The following is a 16,806-nucleotide window of genomic DNA, read 5'->3' as shown; positions in this document are numbered from 1 at the left end:
ATGACAGGAGTTGTAAATCCAAGCCAAGAGTTTGGGTTTTATTCAGAGGGCAGTGGGAAGCCTTTGAGGGGATCAAAGCAGGGGTGTGGCACAGGGAGGCAGGTATTTAGAAAGCTCTTTCTGGCAGCTGTGTGGAGACTGCTCTAGAAGAGAAGGGACAGGAGAAAGGGAGATCAATTAGGATGAGCTTTTGTAACCCAGGTGAGAGATGATAAAGGTCCAAAGGGAAGAGATGTCAGTGGGATAACGGAGGAAGGAGCAGGGAATGGATTCTGGAGACATCAAAGAGGCAGCAACTTACAGGATCCTTTTCAGATCACTGCATGTGCTTAAAAATAAAAGGCATTGCTTACATTCTGGCTCCTGACACACTGGGGAATGAGTCACTCTGAAAAGCTGAGTTTTCTATAAAAATGTTCCTTTACCCCTTTTCGCATTAACCAACATTTAAAAAATATTATGATTTGAAGTGCCTTGGTATTATGTCATACTTTCCTTGAAGGTACCACATTGTGATAAACAGAGCAGGGACTTTGGAGTCACAGGGCTGGGTCATAAGCTCTGCTCTCCTCTTTATTAGCTGTGGAGCTCGGGCCCAAGTCATTTCACTTCTTCAAGCCTGTTGCTTCTTCTAAATGGGGTCAAGACCACCCACCAGCAGGGTTGTTGTGGGGTTACATGAGCTCATGTATGTCATGCTCCAAGCCCAGTATCCGGCATATTCTAAGCACTCAGCAAGTTAGTCCTCTCCCCTGCTCCCCACCATGCCCCAGCCTCATCCTTAAGATACCAGTAACACAGTGACCTTCCCTGAAGGGCCCTGGAGCAGTGCTCCTGGACTTCTGATGTCTGCTTTTCACGTTTTGTGTGTCCTCCCCCATAATCTGACACTTCTCACTGTTGTCATCACCCACTCTCCTTTTTATGATCCCATATGAGTTTGTAGACCAGATAATAGCTGTTCTAACTGCTTTACAGCTAGAAAGAAGCACTAAATGCAGAGGGAGGTTCAAGGCAAGAAAGCCTACCTGTTGCATCCCAGCCTCTTTGGGGATTTTAAATAAAAATATGGCTTGAATACTGCTTTACATGTTAACTAACTTTTGTGTTAATTCCTTTAATCTTCACAACCTTGTCAACCAGGTACTGTGATTATCTCCATGTTATAGCTAACAAGCTGAGGCACAGGAAGGTGAAGTGACTACCCAAGGGCACACTACTAGTAAGTGCAGGAGCGGCTTGGACCCAGGCAATTTGGCTCCAGAGGCTCTTCTCTTAACCACATATTATATCACCTCTTGAAACCGAGAACCACAACTCATAGTGTACACATTAAGAGTTAACATACTGAAGACTGGAGAGCAGTGTCTTTTACTGGTGTTTCCTTTCAGACCAAACTTTCAAAATGCAGCAGAGAGGAGCTGTATGGCCAGTTGGGGTTGTTAAGGGCCATCTTCCAAAGCAAATTATTTGAGATGAGGAAGAAGCACTAAATGCAGAGGGAGGTTCAAGGCAAGAAAGCCTACCTGTTGCATCCCAGCCTCTTTGGGGATTTTAAATAAAAATATGGCTTGAAGAAAAGAAGCAAATAGTCTTACGATGTTTGCATGATGTAAATGGTGGTTCTTACTTTTTTGGGGTCAATAGAGCCCACTGAGAATCTGAAGAATACAGAAAGGTACACATTTAACTTTTTGGACACAATTGTAGGGGATTCCAAGATTCATTCTTGGGCATGAAATTTAGAGATTCTTTATAAAAGAGCTGTGGACCAGAAAATCAGAGCCCAGGGCTTGAGTCCTAACACATCTACCAACATTCTGTGTGACTTTAGGCAAGCCACTGCCCTCTGAGCCTCATGTGCAAAAATGGACTGATCACCTCTGCCCTGCTTCCCTCACTGCAGTGGACTGTGAGGATGTGTGTGGAAGGTGTGGTAAGCTTCAGAGTGCTATCTGAATGTTATCAGGACACTGAAGTTCAGGGAGGTTACTCATTTAAAGTCATGCAGCTATTAAGTGGGAGAACCAACGTTCAAACTGAAGATCCTGAAGTCTCTGGAATGTGTGTATATGTGAGATCTCCCTCCAAGAATTTTATAAAGGATTCAATGAGATAATGCATGTGAAAGGGTCACATAGATTGTTAAGTGCAATGCCTATGTGAGTTACTCCTGGATTGAGTTTAGGATTCCACATCCCATCTACCTGTGGGATCCAAGACTGGGTGGATCAGGGACTGAGAGGGACGGTGGAAGTGTATCAATCAGTGATGCTGCTCATGGAGACAATCAACACCCTCTCCCACATCCAAATGAACAAGTTCCGAGCTTTGGGGAAATCTGCAGAGCTCTGCAATCTCTTTAAAACTTACCCCATTGACCAGCACATCCAGGTCAGCATGTCTTTGGTAGTAGCAATTTTAATGAAACTGCAAACTTACTTTATGTCTCTAATGTCACCAAGGAAAATTTATGAAAGCCTAAACCTATTCTTCTACATTAAAAAAGAAAGATTCCATAAAAGATGCTCTCATCCAACTCAGGCTTACAATTCAGAGATGATCACCTGTGTGTCCCATAGAACCAGTGGTGCCAGAGCATGGCAACACGGCCAACCAGACACTGCCCCCACCTGCACCTTCTGAGAGCAGTGGGAAACTGGCAATGCTTCCTTAAACCTTCAAACGAATGCTTCAAACGTACAACCGCTAATCCAAGAAACACAAAGGAGTGAACTGGAACGGGGGTGGGAATGATAAGGAGCCCTGGAACTTCACTATAAACAGCTGGGCATAAGAAGACCAAGCAAATATTCGGACTGAGTCACTGACTGTGTCTGATGGCTGGAATGTAAAGCCCAAGGAAGATTAAGGGTAGGAGGAAGAATTGCAAAGGACATTGCTATTTCTGTGGTGATAGCAAGTCCTTACTGTTTTTCTTGGAATCTAACTTTATGTAAGTCATTTTAATGTTGTAAGAAAAGACACAAAATTGTTTGGCCTCCTGTTCTAGAGCTTCGTAGAGCAGAATAACATGAGGGAACAGTGATAATTAGCTGAGGCCTTTCCCAGCAATGGGGCCTATAGGATAGCATTTCATGGTACTGAGCAAGAAGAACCTTCCAAGACAAGGCTGAAAAAGGGAGGGTAAACTTCATACACATTCAAGTAGCATTTAATAACTTTGATGAAATTGGTTTCAGAGTAAAATGTATGTTATTGGAATACAGAAGTGAAGGTGATGGGGGGAATAATATGATAAAGTCAAACTCAAATCAGATGGAATAGGTTAAACGTGAAAGTGAATGCAGAGTCTCATTTCTCCAATCTCTGCCCCCACCCTTGCTGCTGTTCCTGACTGTGGCCTGAGTTCAGGGCAGAAGCTTCTCCAGGGCAGCTCCAGAACAGGGTCTACCTGGAAAAAGAAGACCCCATGCTCTTAGCATTGGACATGACTGTCTTGTGGGCCGTTAGGTTAGGAAGGTAGGAGTGGAGCTGGAGAGGAAGTGCTCAGGTTGAACTTGGCCACAGTGGGTCTCTTCCTTTCAGCCTCCCCGGAGAGACCACTGGGGCCAGAGAAAGCCTGCACCTACACAGACACAGCACTAGTCTGTTAGGAACACATTTCTTTTAAGAGAGTGTTCAGGGGAGGTCCCTGGCTGGAGTATCAGAGAAAAGACACAAGGAGGAATTTTCCCGGCCAGTGCCCACTTCTGGGCAGAGGGAAAAGTGACCAGGCATATCTCGGGCTTCAGTTAGAGTCTTATGAGAACCCCTTGGCTTGGGCTGGGGGAAAAATCCAGCACTCATACTCTCTTTTGGACAAGTACAAAATGTCAAATCAGGATCCCAACCCCAGGATAGAGACCACAGATGACACAAAATAGATATGGAGAAACATTCCAAGACTGAAAGAAATCATTGGCCGTGAAGACATAAACAGCGCTTCCATGAACTAAACTCTAAACCCCAAATCCAGAGATTAACAAAAATCCACATTTACTAAATCACCCCAAAATTATTATATGTAGGTTCATGCAACACATGTCTTCTGAGCTGAGCCCCTGTTTGCTCTCTCAAATATATGAAGTCAGAATGCTTAGCCATAGAATGACACCCCTTCATTTGAGATAGGAGTTCAATATTTAATATTAAAACATTAAAAGAATGAAATAGTGGATCAAGTTCCTTATTACAGTTGGGCTCAGAGTCCATGAGGCAGCTGATCAGATTTTGGCGATAGACAAGGTGCTTAAGACACCAAGTGAGAAGGTCCAAACGCGTGATGAAGAGGGAGAGAAACACGGGAAAATTGTGTTCAGCATACACACTGACGGACCAGCAACCTGGGAGCTGGTGTCCGTGAGGTTCTAACTGCCCAAATGCAAACCTATCAGCAGCTTCCTGCAGCCGGGCCAGATACCGAAGTCCTGGTACTGGTCCTCTTCACATTATCTCATCACTAACATCGTGCACTTCAACAGTTTCTCATGCTGTAAAGGAACAGCAGATACCTCCTAGATGGAACCTGGAGACTCAAGGCAGCAGTAGTAAATGTCTTGCATATATGTCAAATGCAGTCCTCAAACTCAACCTTATATCTTAGTAAAGAAGTCAGAAAGTACCAACAAAAATGATATGCTTTTTTTCCTACAACAATGTTTAATCTCCATACCAAGAAATCCCATTAGACTTTTTACCCCTGCCTTTTAAAATTAGGTGACAAAGTAGAAATCCAGTCATGAAAATAAAAAGGCAGAGGCATATAAGCCCTGGCTCAATGAGACATATCAAATACACAGCATCCTGGTGTCACAGAACATCCTGGTGTCACAGAACTGTCCTAGACACTGTGGAGAGAAGAAGGGCATTGGAGAGGTAACAATTCTACTCTGTGATCACTCACACTTGAACGGTGCATAAGTCAGTGAATGAGGGTGAGGTGAAGGGGGCAGGGGAGGGTGGCAGAGTTGTAATTCTCTATAACGAGGTTGGGAACATATACTCGTGGATGGGCAATTTTAAGTAGCTATGTTTATTATTACTTTTTTCCAGCAATCTTGCAAGAGGCAGAAGTGTGACACTGAATTGAGTGAGACGAGAGCGTAGGTGGGTTGGTGAGGAGCCTTCTCTTGACGCAGCCTCCGGCTTGTCCAGGAAGGGCTGGTTGCACTGCTGGGCCTTGTTTACTCTTTTGCTTCAAGGAAAAGGGTTTCTTGAGGGAACAACTTTACCTCCAATAATGACTTATTTGGGTCCAGCTGGGTTACCTAAAAAGAAAGAAAACACATATTCAAAAGACTGGAACAAGCACTATTTTTTCCACATGGCATTCAGATCCTACCCATGCACATTTATTTTGAGCCTACTATGCACTGGCATGGGCATTTTCACATCTATCATCTTATTTGATGCTCTAAATAACCCTGTAATGCAGATGTTGTCATTCTCATTTTATAACTGAGGAAACCAGGGCTCAGAGAGGTCAAGTCTCAGAGTTTAGTGGAAGAACTGGCATTTGATCTCAGGGCATAGGTTCAGGAGACTGGACCTCTTCTTGGGCAGGTGGAGCTCCCTTGCCACCCGCACAGCTCAGCTTGGCCAACAGAAGAGGAGGCCCCTCAGGAAATGGTTCGGGTTAAACAATGACTGGTATTCCCAGGGACTTCTGCTTGCTTAACTCTTGACCGCAGGGAGGGCCTTTTCTGCTCAGTGAGAAAAGAGAGAAGCCTTTGGTGCTGATGTTTCTACTAACCCTACCTGTATACACTGTAGAATGCCCACTCCACCATGCCCAAAGGTGCTGTCTCCTGTGCTGGGGAGAGGCTCCCCAGGGAGGCATAGCCCAATCTCCTTGTTGTTGTTGGTGGGGGGGGATATTTAGTTTGAAAAAATGAGTCAATGTCATAATATGACTTTCTATTTTAGAAGTAAAAAATCATCATTTCATAATATAAACTATAAAAAGGAAAGCTAGACAAAATCTTGGCTCAGTTGGGATATGCTAATCATACAGAGATCCCAAATTACCTAATTTATTTAACTTTTATAACCTCCTAGGCCAGGGGCAGAGATGGGATGTGGAGGACTTCTGAATCTGAGAGTGAGAGAGAAACAAAACTTTCCTGTTTATCAAAAGGGAACATGAATTTAAAAAAATTGACAAATACTGACTGGTTTAGTGTAAAGGACAATGGGCTTTGGAAACAGAAAGAGTCTGATTTCAGTCACAGCTGTGTTGGCTATTATTAGCTTTATGGTTTTGGAGTTAGTCTCAATCTTGTAGGACTGATGTGAGGATTGAATGAGAAAAAATATGTAATTAGCACCGTGTTTGGCACCGAACAGGTGTTCAATGACGGCTGCTGTACCTGTGAGTAACTGTAGGGATGGACACACACAGATGACTGGGCAGCTCCGAGTGTGTGTGATGCGAGGCCAAGCAGTCTGCTCTGTTTGATACAGAAGCTCTGGGCCCATGCGCAGAGACTACAGCATCTGAGGCAGGCAATCTTGTCGTCTGCTCAACTGAAGCCACACCTAATGAGATGGCTCCACTGTCTTCTCCTAGCCGAGGGGGAGTAGAGGCCCTGGGGGGCTGAGTGTCATAGGCAGGCTGGCGAGCTGAAGGAGGAACACTTTCTTCGACTGTATCCCGATGGAAACCTGATATGCCCAGGAGGATCATTAAGGAGACACATCCGCCTCCAGAATCCTCTCTGCTTATAAGGAACCCAGAGCACAGCAGCTCTACTGGTATCTCTCGGGCTGTGGGCAGATGGGCAGGCAAGGCGGTGGGGAGGGCCCAGCCTGCTGTCTGTCTTCCAATGCACTGGGGGGCAAGCTGCTGGCAAATGTTTACCCACTTCCCCAATTAACGTACAATACTGCGCTGGCTTCTGTCAACAAACCGAGCTAGGCTGCCTCTGCTTCTGACTCGTTGGCATTTTCTGCCCAGCTGCTTCCGCTATTGTTCTTAATTAACATGCCAGAGCTCTTCCGGCATCTTCTACTGTGTTGTTTGTGGTTTGTAAATATGATTTTTTTTGTATTGAAGTGTAATTGACATATAATATCCTATTAGTTTCAAGTTTACATCATAGTGATTCGATATTTATATACATTACAAAATGATCATCACAATAAGTCTAGTTACCATTTCTGACCATACAAAGTTATTATATTATTGACTATATTCCCTATGCTGTACATTACATATCCATGACTTATTAATTTTATAACTGGAAATTTGATGTTTGTGGGAGAAGCCATAATCTTAACAGTGTCAGAGCTGTGCATACCCTGCCTGAGTTGTCAACTTGCAAGGTTAGAGGTTCAGAAACCACACCCAGTTTTCACACGAGAAAACTGTGTTCAAGAAAAGTTAAGTGCTTTTTTCAGTCACTTTAAGTGGGAGAGCTAGGACTTGAGAAGGAGGAAACTAAAATTTCTTGAACGCCTATTACATGCCAGGCCCTTTACATATGTTATTTTATTTAATCCCTATAACAACCATGCAAGGTAGGGGGAGATGACAAAATTGAGGCTCAAAGTGGTTGCCACTTGTTTAAGGCTACGTGGAAAGTAAGGGTATGACTACTCAGAATAATGGTTAAAAAAGTGAAGTGAACTTAGATTCAAATCCCAGCTCTCTTGCTTACTGCCTATACGACCTTAAAGAAGTTACACAACCAGAGAGCCTCAGTTTTCCCACAGCTGTAAGATGCCAATAATCACCGTTTCTCCTTTATGGGTTGTTGTGATGGTTAAATGGAATAATATTGGTGAAGCCTCTGGTACAGTGCCCGAGCCAGTAAGGCTCAATGGGTGGGAGCCATTACTGGCTGGAGTGCTGCCTAGGGTAAGGGCCGCAGTCTGTCTAGCCTCAAAGCTGGAGCTCTTCCTCGAAGCCTCCTGAAACCCAGGTCTGCACCACATTGCCCTTCTTATTTCTAACCTGCTGCCAGTAGAAGTGCCCCCTTTTCCCTGATAGGGTAATGCCTCAAGATCTGGAGACCCCCTTTTATAGTTTCAGAGGGGCTTTGCCACCAATGGACTGCTTCACAGCAAATATGGCTGTGTTGGGGCTACTCCCTCTGGTGCGCCAGATGACAAGAAATTTTTGGCTCTGAAGGTCACTGCAGACAGAAATTTCAAAGTGAACAAGGACAATCTGTTTCCATTCTCATTTGCCTGGTGTGGACAAAGAGACTGTGGGGAACCTAGGGGTATACCCGACACCATGCTTCTCCCCAGCAAGAGAGGGGCCATATTGTGAAACCATCCTGCAGTGCTCTGGGCCTCATTCAAGAAGGATGTGGAGCATGCCAGGAGGGAAGTGCTGGTAAGCAGGAGCCTAAAAACCACGTTCTCTGAAAAAGAGCTGAAGAAGGGGAGATGTCTCCCGGAGAGAGAGCACGGAGCAGTGGTGGTGTGGTGCTGCTACAGGCCCAGGGATGGGCTGTGTCAGCCCTCTGTCAATATCTGAAGGGCTGACAAGTAGACAGAGTAGGTGTGTCCAGTGCAGCTCCAGTGGGTGGAGCTGGGACTGGTGAGGTAAAATCCCAGGGAAGCAGAACTCAGCTGGCGGAAAGAACTGTTTTATCAGAGCAGCAACTGCTGGTATGGCTACTACTGTTTCTTTCTCCTCCTTCTGTTCTTTATTTTCTTTTTGCTCATCATCATCATAGCAGCAATTATCATTTATTGAATGCCTACCATGTAGCCGGAACCATGCTAAGTACTTCATATATAATACCTTAACTAGTCCTCAAAACAGCCAAGTGAAGTAGGTATGATTGCTGCCATTTTACAGTTGAAGACACCATGGGTTATCTTGCCCAAGGTTGCAGGTGGAATAAGATTTGAAAGTCAAGTCTGTCTGACTCCAAAGCTCAGGATAACCAGAAAGCTTCTGGCCAAGAAGTCAATGGGTTGCCTTGGACAAATGGAGGGGTAGGGCGGGGAGAGGTGAGTGCACGCTCTATTGTCCCTAGAAGCATTCAAATAAAGGCTTACTTGGAGATGATGATTTATTTTGTACCAGGCATATTCCACTCACTTCATATTTATAAAATAATTTAATTTTTATAATAACCCTCTGAGGTAGGTTATCTGAGGTAGGTACAACTATTATTCCCATTTTACAGATGACGAAACTGAGTCATGGTGCAGATTAAGTAACTTGCCCAAGGTCTCAAAGTTATTAAGGGCAGAGCCAGTATATGAATCAAGGCAATCTAGCTTTGGAATACATATGTTTAACTCTAGACTATTCCGCCAGAGGTGTTGCTAAGAGTAGTAGGATCCACACAGAAAAAGAAGTGGGATGAGATGACCCTGAGGTTGTTTCTAACCAAGCTTCCAGGATATAAGATCTTCACTTTAAGAATGGCAAAAGGTCAAGTGTCAGTAAAAAAATCCTGAAATGTTTATAAAATACGAATACAAAAACCCAATCTGAGCTTGTGTTCTGCCATTTACTTGGGACTTTACTGAATTATTGACTCTCTAAATCAACAGAGAAACCCATCCTTTGGGACTCCTTGGGGGAGGGGGAGTATTCTCAGATAAGTATGGCCTGTGTATGTTAGAAAAGGAAAGTCAACCATCTTGACATTTTATTCATTATACTTAGGAAACTTGAATGGATATATTTTCTAACTAATTTAATGTTTTAGCAAATTGGCTTTGTGAAACATGTTTATGGTAGCAAAAATGGGACATGTTTTCCGCCAAACAGAGCCATTCTTTTCTAGGTTAATTTTCTCAGCAGTTTGAACTTTCATATACATCTTATTTTTATTACTTTTCTGAAAAAGTATAACATTGCTGCTGAGAAAGATGTGAACCAACGTGACAGATTTCAGTCTTGGCCCCACTGAGTGAGCCCCAGAATGCTGAGGTGGGAAAGCTCTTTAAATGCCAAACAGTCCAACTCCTTCATCTCACAGGTGGGCAACCTGAGGCTCAGAGAAGTCAAGTGACTTGGCCCTGGTCACACAGTTCATAAGGTGCAGATGCAGTACTCCACCCCAGAGTTTCTGACTTCTCTTTTGGGGCACTTTCTAGCCACACCATTCTGCTTCTTACTTTTTTTTTTTTTTTAACACCTAAACATAAATATAATACTATTACTAGGCTGGGAGTTACTCGAGGGCAGGAGCTGAATAATACTAAAAATAATAGTATCAGTAATTATGCATAGAACCTTACAGTTTGCAAGGTATTTACATAAACATTAATTCACAATCATGTAGGGCAGGTATTATTATCAAGCCTTTTAATTTAATCTTGCTAATTAATTTTATTTTAAAATTGAATAAAGGAAAGTCTGGATCTAATATTTTCACATTTAGAAAAAATGCTAGGTTCAGCAAATGGTGCTGGAACAATTGAACATTCACGTGCAAAAAAGTGAATCTAGATGCAGACCTTACACCCTTCACAAAAATTAACTCAAAATGGATCACAGACTTAAATGTAAACCACAGAACTATAACATTGTTAGGAGACAACACAGGAGAAAATCCAGATGACCTTGGGTGTGGCAATGACTTTTAGATACGACACTGAAGGCACAATCCATGAAAGAAATAATTGATAAGCTGGACTTCATTAAAATTAAAAACTTCTGCTCTGCAAAAGACACTGTCAAGAGAATGAGAAAACAAGCTAGAGACTGGGGGAAAATATTTGCAAAAGGCATATCTGATAAAGAACTATTATCCAAAATATACAAAGAACTCTTAAAACTCAACAATAAGAAAATGAACAACCCAATTAAAAAATAGGCCAAAGATGTTAAAGATACCTCACCAAAGAAGATATACAGATGGCAAATAAGCATGTGAAAAGATGCTCTACCATATGTCATCAGGAAGATGCAAATTAAAACATCAATGAGATATTATTATACACCTATTACAACGGCCAAAATCCAGAACATGGACACCACCAAATGCTGGTGAGGATGTGGAGCAACAGGAATGCTCACTCACTGCTGGTGGGAACGAAAAATGGCCCCAGCCACTGTGGAAGACAGTTTGGTGGTTTCTTATAGAACTAAACACACTCTTACTACACAATCCAGTAATTGCACTCCTTGGTATTTACCTTAAACAGCTCAAAACCTATGTCCACACAAAAACCTGCATACAGATGTTTATAGCACCTTTATTCATAATTGCCAAAACTTGAAAGCAACCACAATGTCCTTCCTTAGATGAATGGATAAACAAACTATGTACATCCAGACAATGGAATATTATTCACTGCTAAAAAGAAATGAGCTGTCAAGCCATGAAAAGACATGGAGGACTCTTAAATGCATATTACTAAGTGAAAAAAGCCAATTTGAAAAGGCTACATACTGTATGATTCCAACTACGTGACATTTTGGAAAAGGCAAAACCATGGAGACAGTAAAAAGACCACTAGTTGCCAGGGGTTGGGCGGAGAGGGATGGATAGGCAGAGCACAGGGGATTCTTAGGGCAGTGGAAATACTCTGTATGATACTGTAATGAGAGATATACGTCATTCATTTGTCCAAACCAATAGAATGTACAACACCAAGAGTGAACCCTGATGTAAAGTATGGACTTTGGGTGATTATGATATCAATGTAGGTTCATAGCTCTTAACAAATGTGCCACTCTGGTGGGGCATGCTGATAATGGGGGAGGTTATGCATGTGTCGGTGCAGGGAGTATATGGGAAATCTCTGTACTTTCTGCTCGATTTTGCTATGAACCTAAAACTGCTCTAAAAAATTAGTCTTTAAAAAAAACCACTAGGTTGAACTTTTTAAGGTTCCCAAAGTATTTTAACAGCTTATGGGGAAACGCACTACAGTAGGACTTGGAAATCATGCCGTGGGAATAAGCCCCACTCTGTGGATTCAGAAACTAGACCCAGAGATAGGGTTTGCCTATGATCACACATCATAAGTGGTTGAGGCGGAACCAGAACCCAAGCCTTCTGTCTTGTTTCCTTACCTCTCCCACCTCCCACAAATGGCCTATCAGAGTTCCCTCTCACTCCATGAGTTACAGCCCTCAGGTTCAGTGTGTGAAATTGGGAAGCAATAAACCACCAACAGTTTCTCAAAATGTATGCTTGCTTTTAGAGTAAAATTTGCATTTCAGAAAGTTCTAGCATCTTCAAGGGGAGAAAAGCTCTGTTCTCAGATTTTCTCTAGTATTTGCCTGCTCCCCTCTGATGACGAACAACCACCAACCATTTTTGGGACTGTGTGCTAGCAGTAGTGTGAGCAGGGGGAGCCCTGTGCAGCCTGACCCCCAGGAGCAACGTGCCACACCAGCAGAAAATTTACAAGCCTTTTGTAGCTCACACAGAGAGCAAACGCTGGAATTTCACCCATGTCCCTTCTCCTTCCTCTCCCCTGAGTGATGAGAAGGACAGCCAGGTTCCATCCTCTACATCAGATACAGACAGACAGACCACACAGACAGCCACACAGACACACCACAAAAAAACTTCCCCAAGTATAAGGAAATCCTCCCCGTAGTTATGGATCACCTCCTGAAAGTCCTCCCTCCCCTCGCAGCCGTCAGCAAGCTCTCCCTCCTTCACAGTCCTCTGTACCGACTGCCAAGGCTGTGCACTGTCCAATGTTGTCTGGATGGAAAGGGCCAGAATGTATAGGCTCCAGTTCTGGCTCTAGTGGTACAAGTTTGGATAAGCCACATGTCTTCTCTAACTTTAATTTTTGCATTTAAAAAAATGTGGGCATTTTACTCAATGGAGTAAACTGGGCTGCAGTTGGGCTTTGGAAATAGAAACACTTGGGTTCAAATTTCATCTCTTAGCCATGTCAGGAAGATGCTTAGAGCTCCAGCTTCCTTCTCCACTGGGTGAAAGGGTTGTAGGGATTAAAACAGCCATCACAGAACCTGAGACACGGAAGCTATTACGATTCAATGCCTTCTTCATATCTTAGTAGATGCCACCTGTATGGTGTGAGCTCCCTAACGGCTGGAGTGGTTGAAGTGTGGTCTAGGGACGGAGACCTGGGTTGGATCCCCAGTGCTATAACCTCCTAACTATCTGATGATCTTGGGTAAGTTACTTAACTTTCTGGTTCACTGTTTTCTTTATTTATAAAACTGAGACCTTTTTTGCCATAACCCATGAAGGAATTATTTCACATTCATGCTTCCCCAAGAAGGGACTCTTGGATGCTCTCCCTCTCTCTCACACAGGTGAGAAGAGAGCTATCTGCTTGGTGAGTATGAGAGAAGAATCTGAGCTCAGCCCCTTCTTCTTCCTTTTCCAGAGCCAACCTGCTCTCCAGCTACAAGGTACAAGGGCCTGCAGTGTCCAGCTGTGCCAAGGACTCCTGGGTACAAGAGTAGGCAAGTCTCTAATTTAGGGACAAAGAATATATCAGCCCCTGGCTGCAGATCCCAAATTACAATCTATAATCAACTTTTTCAGTATCAAAGGTGATATTTTTATCCCTACTTGAGTCCTATGTCTATTTTTCAATTGGTCTTATGTCTTTCAATTAGTCTCGAACTAGTTAAGTGGGAGGGTATTATCTAAGGGCCCTTAAACCCCAAATACCCCCACAGCACTAAGCAAGTGCTTAACAATTATGATTTGATGTAACTTGATGCAAGGGTCACAGCTCCTTTTTCCCAAAGTCTGTTCAGCCTTCATTAGAAGATGACAGAGTCGCCGAGTCAGGGCATAAATCAATTCTAAAATGCATTTCCCACCTGTAACATAAAGCCACGACAAAGCTTATTCTTAAAGAGATGCTTCTTTAAAACGAAGTTATTTGAACACCAAATGAATGTGCTTCCTTCTGAAGAATGCATAAATAATAGTAATGACTACTATTTTACAGCTCTCAAAGCACTTTCACATACATTACCTAAACCTCAGAGCCATCCTAAGAGACTGGACTAATTTATCCTCATTTTTACAGATGAGGACACCAAAACTGAAATAGGGACATCACTTATACACAACCACACAACTAGAAATTGGTGGAGCTCACATTTGAACCCAGGTCTTCTCACTTCAAATCCCGAGTTCCTTCTACTCTGAGGCAGCACAAGGCTGCAAATGTACGTTCCCAGATTATAGTGAAGCTGAATATATCTGCTTTTGGTTTTGTTCAAAATTAGCGTTTACTTTGAACTTGGGAGAACAACTGATCAATTTGATATGCTATGAGAAACCTATTCTGTTAGTTACTCTATGAGAAAAAACATGCATATTAAATATCAAAAGTTTAAAAAATAATTATAAATGTCATCACCACCAAAAACGTTACCATTTATTTGGCATTTACAAGTGCTGGGCCCGATACTAGTTGTTCTATATAGCATCTAATTAAATGGTCACAGCGATCCTATGAGCTAAGTGTTCCTGTTATTCCCATTTTATAAATGGATTCTCTGAGGTCAAAAATGGTTAAAGGACTTGCCTAAGATTACATAGCTAGGAAAGAGAAGGCAAGAATTTGCACTCAGGTTTGTGAGCTTCCAGACTGTATCTTCGTTGCCTCTTAACCTCTGATCCAACTTTTTTTTTTTTGAGGAAGACTGGCCCTGAGCTAACATCCATGCCCATCTTCCTCTACTTTATATGTAGGATGCCTACCACAGCATGGCGTGCCAAGCAGTGCCATGTCCACACCTGGGATCCGAACCGATGAACCCAAGCCGCCAAAGTGGAACAGGCCGACCCCTCATCTGACTTCTAAACAGGGAACAGTTAATGTGACTGACTGACTTTCCCTTGGGCATAATGAAAGCGAGCACTCTGCAGCTGTGTCATGGCTCAGGTCCCTGTTGTGGTACGTACGGGCTTTGTCGTTTCCCACAGGCACACAGGCTATCTTTTGTTACTGTCAATTTGGTCCTAACAGCTAATTGTCCACTTTCTTTAAACACCTTTTGATGAGCTGGGAATCCCTGAAGAGGGCCGTTACACCCACAAAGTATCAGAGGGAGAACTTAATCTTGATCTGCTGGTCATGTGCTGATGAGGGTGTGAAAAGTCTGTGGTAACCATAAAGTCTTTTGCAAACATTAAGGGATTGCCAATCATTATCATCATCATCACCATAATCATCATCATCAACCACAACAATTCCAGTTGTGGCTTCTAGCAACTTCTCCTCTACATTTGCTGCAGGTGGTAATGCAACCCCCAAAGGAACTTCTAACCTGGAAGGGTCCCACTGTGGGACTACCTTATGGCTTATTTCCATCCTGGATTCCTGTGTAGTTTCTGGACCAATATGTCTCATTGGATCACATGAAAGAAGTGGCACTGGGTGGAGGGTTTCCAGGAAACAGTGACGGATGCTCCTCTTTCCATTACTAAACTGTAGTGGAACAACTAGGCTGCTAGAGAGTAAGGCTGGGTGGGTTTCTGTAGCTGTAGACCATAGGGTGCCTACAGGACATTTTCTTTCCTTGACTTTTTTTAGGTGAGAAGGGAGAATGAAAGAAAAGTTAAAGGAAGAACAAAGGGAGAGAAGACTAACGTGACAAAGGGATGGAAATTGTATCTTGTGGGCTGCCCTATCTGTTCTTTGTTTTATCACATGATAATAATAACAACAGTTAACATTTATTGGGAGCTTGCTAGGTGCTAATGTTCTAAGTGCTTTATAAGCACTACACAACCTCAAGAGGGAGGTACTACTACCTCCACTTTAAAAATGAGGCATAGCAGCTCCGAGAGATTATATAACCCGTCTAAGATTACACAGGCAGGAAGTGGTGTAGCAAGGATTTAAAACTAGGTCTGGCTCCAAAGTCTGTTCTCACCCACTACATTAGATAATTTCAGTACTATAGTCACATATTAGACTATTCTAAGTCTCTTGCTTGGAAGGACTGTTCCCTTCGTGTAACTGAAGCACATTTCTCTTCATAACAGAGTATATTACTACCTCAGGCATTTGGGCAAATTTCACTCATCTCGCTCCTCAATTATCACAGACCTAGTGACTGTTAGAGCTGGAGGGGTCTTTAGAGGTCATCTCTGTAACAGATGGGGACAGAAAACCCCCAGTGAGAGGAAAGAACTTACCCAAGGCTACTCAGCATTCATGGCAGATCTGGGACCAAATCTGGATTCTTCATTCCCAGCCTGTGCTTTTAGACAGGCTGTTTAATGAGGACACCAACTCTAAAGTGTTACTAATGTCAAAATGGCCTCAAACTTGGCACACTGTCAGGGAGACCCTGAACACCAAACAAAAGATGTGACCCTCTCTTTGCATTGGTATCCCTATGGTGGCTTTGGTCACTATACTACTAAACAACAGCAGTGGGGGAGGCCCAGAGGGAATAGAGGGGCTTCTATCAAGAGGGGTGGGGTGGGGTGGGGAGGAGAAAGCTTCTTTAGTCTAGAAACAGAAGAGTGAACATAAAAAGAATAAAAGAATAAAGAGCACAAAGAGAGTAAGAATAGGCACGTCTCCTCATCCTGGGGAGCCAGTTCCCAAGACTATTCCCTCTCGGGCTCTGGAAAAACGATTTCAAGTAAATAAAAGTCCTGCTTTACCGAGCAGTTTGCAGGCTTGCTGAGCCTGAAAGCTTAATACATGGGGCAGAGGCCAATTCACGAATGAGGAGTCTGGTGTGCAGCAAGAGAAATCTAGTGCACCTTAGCCCCAGCAGTGTGCCAGGGCACAGGTGAGCCAAGATGCTGGCCTCCTCACCCCCCAGGGCAGCCACAATCCTCAAGGCTGGATTGCTTCTGACCCGCAGCATCCTAGTATGGTTCCCCCAATGAGGCACACAAACATTTTCGA

At 43.3% G+C, this 16,806-nt stretch overlaps 1 protein-coding gene across 3 annotated transcripts in view; it reads right to left on the bottom strand.

The window, feature by feature from the left end:
* Positions 1-5,014: 5,014 nt before the first annotated feature.
* The window catches only part of FAF1 (Fas associated factor 1), a 473,869-nt gene continuing 462,077 nt past the window's right edge, over positions 5,015-16,806 (bottom strand). For all 3 annotated transcript variants that reach the window (XM_046660423.1, XM_046660421.1, XM_046660422.1), the window contains one exon: positions 5,015-5,270. In XM_046660423.1, the coding sequence (XP_046516379.1) occupies positions 5,187-5,270 (84 nt within the window). In that variant the 3' untranslated portion in view covers positions 5,015-5,186. The remainder of the gene's footprint in view (positions 5,271-16,806) is intronic.

This window comes from Equus quagga, chromosome 5 (genome assembly GCF_021613505.1).
Source record: "Equus quagga isolate Etosha38 chromosome 5, UCLA_HA_Equagga_1.0, whole genome shotgun sequence".
Classification (NCBI taxonomy): Eukaryota; Metazoa; Chordata; class Mammalia; order Perissodactyla; family Equidae; genus Equus; species Equus quagga.
Note: the sequence above shows the minus strand (reverse complement) of the source record. Positions and strands in the feature narration are given on the sequence as shown.